This window comes from Gracilinanus agilis, chromosome 4 (assembly GCF_016433145.1).
Source record: "Gracilinanus agilis isolate LMUSP501 chromosome 4, AgileGrace, whole genome shotgun sequence".
In the NCBI taxonomy this organism is placed as follows: Eukaryota; Metazoa; Chordata; class Mammalia; order Didelphimorphia; family Didelphidae; genus Gracilinanus; species Gracilinanus agilis.
The window spans coordinates 10,673,597-10,680,638 of record NC_058133.1 but is presented as its reverse complement, the minus strand read 5'-3'; the positions used below and the strand labels follow the sequence as shown (position 1 = coordinate 10,680,638).

At 60.3% G+C, this 7,042-nt stretch overlaps 1 protein-coding gene across 1 annotated transcript in view; it reads right to left on the bottom strand.

The window, feature by feature from the left end:
- SLC35D1 (solute carrier family 35 member D1) overlaps positions 1-7,042 on the bottom strand; it is a 48,501-nt gene that overhangs the window by 9,341 nt on the left and 32,118 nt on the right. The window contains exons 9-10 of the mRNA XM_044676908.1: positions 1,644-1,711; positions 163-241 (exon numbers count right to left, since the gene is read on the bottom strand). Coding sequence (XP_044532843.1) covers positions 163-241; positions 1,644-1,711 — 147 coding nt within the window. The remainder of the gene's footprint in view (positions 1-162; positions 242-1,643; positions 1,712-7,042) is intronic.

Sequence of the window (7,042 nt, the reverse complement as noted above, 5' to 3'; positions counted from 1 at the left end):
GGAGGGGAGGGGAGGGGAGGGAAGAGAATTAACAACATCATTAAAATATACTTTGAAAAAAAGCAGCATCCCAGCAGCTATTGACAAGTGTCAGAAGGTTTTGGCCCCGGCCTAGGGAGTTCTCTGAGTGCACCCCGAAGGCAGGGAGCCTTCCCCACTCACCTTAATACAGCCCACAATGGTGGTGGTCAGCGCAGAGTTATACTGAGTACAGAGGACTGTGGCGTACATCAAGATAAACCTGAAGGAGGGAAGAGGCGAGGCGGATTGGCAAGGAAGGGATCAAAGCAGCCTCCCTCCAACGTTCACCGCCCCGTCATCCCTCATCCCTCCTCCTCCTCCCACCAGCCTCCGGCTTCTCTCGCCCAGGGGTGCCCCCTCTCTGCAAAGCAGCTACTCCAGGGGGTCCTTCGCTATCAAGTGGGCACTTGAGAAGCACAGTAGAACAGTGGGAAGAAGGCTGGGTTGGGTAGTTGAAGCCCTGGGTTCGAATCCTTTCTCAGAGCCTCCCTGGAGGAAAGGGACAGGAGGGAGAAGGTGGGCCATCCTGCCTGTGGGAAACAGCCGGTGCTTCTAAAGAAACCATCCCTCCCAACCCCACATTTTACAAATGAGGAAACTGAGGCCCACGGAGGCCACATCCACACCACCGGTAAGCGTCAGAGGCTCGCACTGCCGAGCTCCGTCCCTCTAAGTAAACGCTGTTCGTGCAGGCTGTGGCTGAGCTTCCCTCGAGTTCACAACCTGAAGGACGGCCAACCCTATCACCCAGAAGGCATGTCGGCTCCTAGAGGTCCCCCATGTTCTCCGAGCTCGCCCCCGGGGTGCATGCGTGGGAACGTGGGATCAGAGACTCGCAGACCAAGAGCCAGAAAGGCCCGGGCCCTCTGAGGTCACCTAGTCCAGCCCCTCAGGTGACAGCTGGGGAAACTGAGGCCCAGGGCGCTTCACGGGATTGTGGGCTCACAGACAGAGAGCTTGGGGGGCCCTCTGAGGTCATCTGGTCGGGCTCTCACTTTAAAGCAGAGAAATCAGAAGCTGAGGGGGAAGAGGTTTAGCCCAAGGTTATGCGGACAGCAAAGCATGGAGGTCAGATTTGAACCCAAGTCATTGGCCTCCAGACCCGGCTCTCTCCCTCAGGAGGCGCCCCGGGGCTTGCGCCTTCCCTGAGCCAGCCTGTCCCCAGGATCAGGGCCCTGGGAGTCCGGGCCAACTCCGCCATTTTTCAGCTAAAGCCCAGCGAGGGAGCGACTTTGACAATGCATCAAGGTAGGATTTGAACCCAGGTTCTCCCTCTCCAGAGTCCGGGCCTCTCTGTGCCAGCCGTGGGCCGTGCTTGTTTCTGTTAATAACTGCTACAAAAGGTTACCGTGGAGGCTCCTCGTGGCAGGCACCACGGCGAGGGACGGCCGAGGAAGCAACACGATGGGGTGCAAAGAAGCCTGGATTCGGAGCCGGGGACCCGGGTTCAAATTCCAGCTCTGCCGCTTGCTACCTGCGTGACGATGGGCAAACCTCGGGCTCCCTGCAGGTTCTGCGTCTGGAAACGCTGGGCCTGGGCCGGGGGGTCTCGGAGCCCCCCACAAGACGGGGTGCAGGAGAGAAAGCGAGCTTCGGGCCCGACGGCGACGAGCCACACTTACCCCATCACGCAGGACAGTGTGAACTGCAGGAGGAACAAGCTGTCGGTCCAGCCGTCGTAGTCCATGGCCTGCGAGACACGAGAGAGCCCGACGTCCGAGCGGCCGCTTCTCTGCACACCGGTCAGCCCCGAGCCCCGGGGGGCGTCCCGGCCGGCAGAGCTAGCGGCCGCTGCCCCCAGCCCCCCCCACGGAGCCGCAGAAGGCTCTGGACCCCCCTTTGTCTCCCCACAGAGGAACCACTCGAGACGGGCCTGACACCAAAGCCGGGCCGGCCTCCCTGACGATCCTCCTCCAGATGGCGCTGCGGGGCGGCCGGGAGGTTGGCTCTAGCTTCTCCTCCATGCACACCAGAGAGCAGGCACTTCCTGGCGGGGTGACCCTGGGCCAGTCACTTGGCCCCCATGGCCTGGCCCTGAGCGCTCCCCGCCTTGGAAGCAAGCGCAGCATTGATTCTAAGACGGAATGAAAGTCTGAGTCATGGACCCGGGCAGCCCTCGGGTGCCTTCCCCGAATCCCTTTTCCAAATGCACAGAAGTTATCCCGCGGGTGAGGAGGTGAGGCAGACTGTCAGAGGGGAGTGACTTGCCCAGGGTCATACGACCAGCGTCTTTTAGACTCTGGCGTCCGGATTCCAAGTTCAGAGCTCCAGACCCTGAGCCAACAGGCTGCCTCGCTAGGCGCTGACCACTGGACTGCACTGGCCATCCTCGAGGCCTGTACCCGCCTCTGAGACTCTCTGACCCCCTTCGAGAAGCAGCCTGAGCACCCCCTGGTGCAGGCGCCCCCCCAGCAGCCCCCCGGGCAGCCCCCCGGCTTCCAAGCCTTTCTCTCGTATCTCCTACGCACTCCGGGTCCCGCTCTCTCCCCGACACCGCTCTTCCTGCCTCCTCACTCGCACTCAGTGCCCCGCACGCAGCAGGAGCTCAGTGAGGGCTCCCGTAAAGGGTGGTCAGGCCGCCCCTGGGCCGCCTTCTGGGTCCCCGAGGGCCAGCCGGGACAGGGGAGTGCAGCCGCCAAGCTGTGGGCTCTGCTGGCCCCCGGCAAGCCCGAAGGCCGTCCGTCTACCCAGGGGGAGGCCAGATTTCAATGGGTGTCCCCGAGACGAGGCGCCCCGAGAAACCCCCGTCCTGGGAGATGGAACGAGGCCAGAAAAAGAAAAGGCTCTTCGGAGAGAACCACCAAAGCCGGGGAAGGAAAACGGCGCCCATCCGCGGTGGGGACGGCAGGGCAGGGGAGGACCCGCTCCTGGGCGCTGCGGAACCGGGAACAGGAGGAGCACGGATGGAGGGCTGGAAGGGAACAACCCAACCTTCTTATGTGACAGAGAAGGAAACCGAGGCACGCCAAGGGCCAGCCCGCGTGGAGGGGAGGCTCCCTGACTGCGGGCGCCCCTCGGCTGCCCGACCACACAGGAGGGGCTCGTGAAACGTGGACGGCAGGAGTCAGGGGACAGGTTCGAAGGCCTCCCTCCTGCCAGCTGCATTCCGAGTGAGGCAGGTGAAGGTCCTCCCTCTGCCCGGAGCTCCCTCTCCTTCCAGCTCTACACTGAGGACTAGAACCCTGGTCTGGGCTTCGGGAGCCTGGCACGGCCGCCCCTGCTGCCCGTCTAGGCGCACCCGGCTGGGCTCGGGGCACCCCCCTCCCTCCCTGACCTGGCTTTGGCCAGGAAGCACAAGAGGCTGCCCTGAAGGCCTTTCCAGAATGGTAGTCCTGGGGGCTGCCGGGAGGCCTGGGTTCAGGTCCCGCCTGCCGATGGTCACCCCCGTGTGAACCTGGGTAGGTCTCCTACCTGTAAATGTGGGAGCTGGCCCAGATGCTCCCCCAGGCCCCTTCCTGCCCACCCTGAGGCCAGCACAGCAGGGGGCTGAAGTGCTCTCCCAGGAGCCCGACCACCCCCCGGAGCTGAGCAGGGAGAGTATTCTTGCCTCCATCTTATAGATAAGAAAACTGAGGCTCAGGGAAGGAAGAGGCCCAGACCGGCGAGGCGTCTGTCTGACCTCGTTTTACAGATGAGGAAACCGAGTCCCGGGAGGTTAAGGGCGATTGAGCATCGAGGAAGTGCCTCTCTGGGCCCAGAGCTATCCCCACGGGCTGGAAGGAGGCGTCCCAGCCGCCCGGGCCCCGGAGCCCAAAGGCAAGAGGCAGAGCCGGCCAGACGTTGGCACCCGAGTGAATGCCAAGAGAAGAGCCGATGGCGCCCCTGAGCGGGCAGGAGCCGCCTCTCCCACGGTCCCGAGGCTGAGGATGGCAGAGGCAGAACAGCCAAGCCTGGAGAGGCGGCCCGAGACCCTGGCAGGCTCAGGAGCCCCGGAACAAGGGCCAGAGGAGCAGGGCCAGCCCGGAGCGGGGTTGGGGAGCCCCACAGAGCAGGCACCGAGCTAGCGAATAACCACCAGGACGAGAACCCCGACCGGAGGCGGGAGCAGAGACCAGAGTCACCGGGAGGCCCCTGTCCTGGAGCCTGTCCTGGAGCCTGTCCTGGAGCTTCAGGGAAGTCCCTGGGGCGGCGCCATGGAAGACGGCTGGAGTGCGGAGAGCCGGGAGGCGGGCAGACCCCCAGCAGCTATTCTTTTACGCTCAGACCTTCCGTCTCAGGATCAATATTGTGTATCGATCCCGAGGCAGAAGGCAGGTCAGGGCTGGATGAGAGGGGCCGAGCGACCTGCCCGGGGTTCCCCTTGAACCCCGGCCCTCCCAGCGCCAGGTCTGGAGCTCTTTCTATGGGGCTTATTCTATACATTTAAAACGTAAGTGGGAGAAGCAGCCCAGAGGCTCCCCGGCTGGCCAGCCCACACGCCCGAGGGGGCCCGGAGAGGAGCAAAGGCCTCCCCCACCCTTGTGCTTCGCCCAGGGCCGGCGCCCGTCCGCACTCCCTCTTGTTCCAGGGGCCCCTGTCTAGGCGTGGGCCCTGGAGGCGCCCCAGAACTCCCCTGGAGCCCTCCTCCTCTTCCCCGGCCCCAGAGAGCAGCCCGGGTTGGCAGGCGTCCTGGCGGCCGGCCGCCATCTGAAATCTGGGCTGAGCGGGCCGTGATGACAGGAGGAGCCCACAAAGCCCCAGCCTGCGGTGCCCAGAGTGTAACGTAAGCCAGCGACCGGCCCAGAGGAATGTGGCAGAGGGAGCTGCGCCAGCGCCGGGCGGCCATCCCCGGGGTCCATCGCCTCCTCTTTGGAATCGACGGCCTCTCATCCGCTCGGCCCATCCCACAAGACCGTGGAAGGCCACAAGAGACCGGACGGAGCCAAGCCCCTGGAGACGGAGCTGCGAGGGCTCGCGCTGGCTCTCCCCCCGGAGCCCCCCAAAGGGAGCCCTGCTTCTCTCCCCACTCTGAGAGCACCCGACGGGGCGCCACGGGGCTCTGGGCCGATGGCTCAATGACTACCGTTGTTGTTATTTTTTAAATGCTGTTTTATTTTCCCCCAAATACATAAAAATAGGCTTTAACTTTCATTTAAAAAATGTTGAGTTCCAAATTCTCTCCCTCCCTCCCTCCTTCCCTGCTCGCTCAGACAGGAAGCCACCTGATAGGAGTTTACACGTGCAGGCGTTATGACTATTATTAATAATAATAATGGGGGGCAGCTGGATGGCTCACTGGATTGAGAGCCAGGCTGAGAGACTAAAAGTCCCGAGTTCAAATCTGGCCTCAGACCCTTCCTAGCAGTGTGACCCTGGGCAAGTCACTTAACCCCTACTGCCTAGCCCTGACCACTCTTCTGCCTTGGAAACAATGCACGCTATTGACTCCAAGACTGAATTAATAAGAGTTAATAATAATAATGATCACAGTAATAGCCAGGATGTACGCGGCTAAGGTTTGCCGAGCATTTTACAAACATCGTCTCATTTTGTCCTCACAACAACCCTTGGAGGTAGGTCCTATGATTAGCCCCATTTTACAGATGAGGAAACTGAGGCAGCTGGTGGGTAAGGGACTCCGTCTCCTAGATTGGCGTTTGCTGAACTGTAAGTACGGTCCAGAGTTGATTGAAAAAGAGGTTCGTTTTGCTGACTTGCTTTTCCTCGATTTTAAAAACCTTCTCTGTGATGGCAGACATCAGGCAGAGGCTCCGCCGTGGAAGGCAGGCGAGCTCTTCTACACAGAGGCTAAACTGAATCCATCCCTTCCTAGAGCTTCAAAGGAGGCCCCGAGAGAGCTGGCGTGAGCGCCGGAGAGGTCAAGGGGAGCCTCCAAGGAGGAGGCTCGGTTTACGGCTCTGCCGCTATCGGACAGATGGACTTCAGAGCCGAGAGCCACAGCCCTGTGACTCCTCTGAGGGCGGCCTCGGGGCCGGGGCCAAACCCACAAGCCTTCTCCCGGGCTGTCGGGCCAGCAGGAGCCTCCACAGCCAGGGATGGTTCCCATAAAAGCCGTCCGAGCAGAGTCACGGCTGAGGCCGAATAATGGAGGCATTATAGGGTCCGGCTCGGCCACACAGACGGGCTCTGTTCTCAGGCCACCCTCACGGCCACCTCTCCAGCCCGGGAGCCTCGGACCCTGGTTCAGCCTGTCGGGCAACTCCCCGGCGGGCGGGCGGTGTGCAGGGAAGACGATCCGGTGGACGGCGCTTAATTATCTCCACACAATCTGGACTCATTGGGCCTTGGCAAAGCTTCCAAGGAACGGGTCCGTCCCCGGGACTGGAGTCGCTTTTCTGAGCTGCTGGGAGAGAGCAGGCTGGCCCTGGCGAAGCCTCTGGGGCAAAAGCACAGAATGTTGGTGGAAGGAGACGCCAAAGACGACTCCTGTGACCTGCTGGCAGGCTCAGGACCCAGGAAAAGTACAGATGAACATCATCTATATTTTACTGTATCTTAAAAAAATTTTTTTTTTTTTAATTTCTTAAACCCCTACCTTCTGTCTTAGAATCCGTGCAAGTATCGCTTTCAGGGCAGAAGAGTTAAGAGACCTGCCCAGGGTCACATAGCTGGGAAGTGTCTAAGGTCACATTCGAACCCAGGACCTCCCCTCCCTAAGCCTGGCTCTATCCACTGAACTATCTCCCTAACCCTTATTATTATTTATTTTGTTAAACATTTCCCAATTCTATTTTAATCTCTTCCTGGCCAGAAGTCTGGCGTTTTAAGGACTCCCAGGCTCTGAGACTGACCTAGGGCACAGAGAGCATTAAGCGATGCTCCACCATAATGCCGCTCTGATTTAAAGGCAAGATTTGAACTCAGGTTCTTCTGATGCACTCCTTCACTCTTTTCCTAAGTCCTGTCCAGACTTCTTATAGAAACTGCAAAGAGTTAAATCCTCCTTGCCATGTTCTCCTTGTGTTCTCTACAACTTCTCACCCTGGAAAATGCCTCTGTTTTCTCTAGAATATGCAAACTTTCCTGTTCCCATTAAGTGCCGTCTTCTCCCACTAAAGTGCAGGCTCTTTGAGGCCAGGGA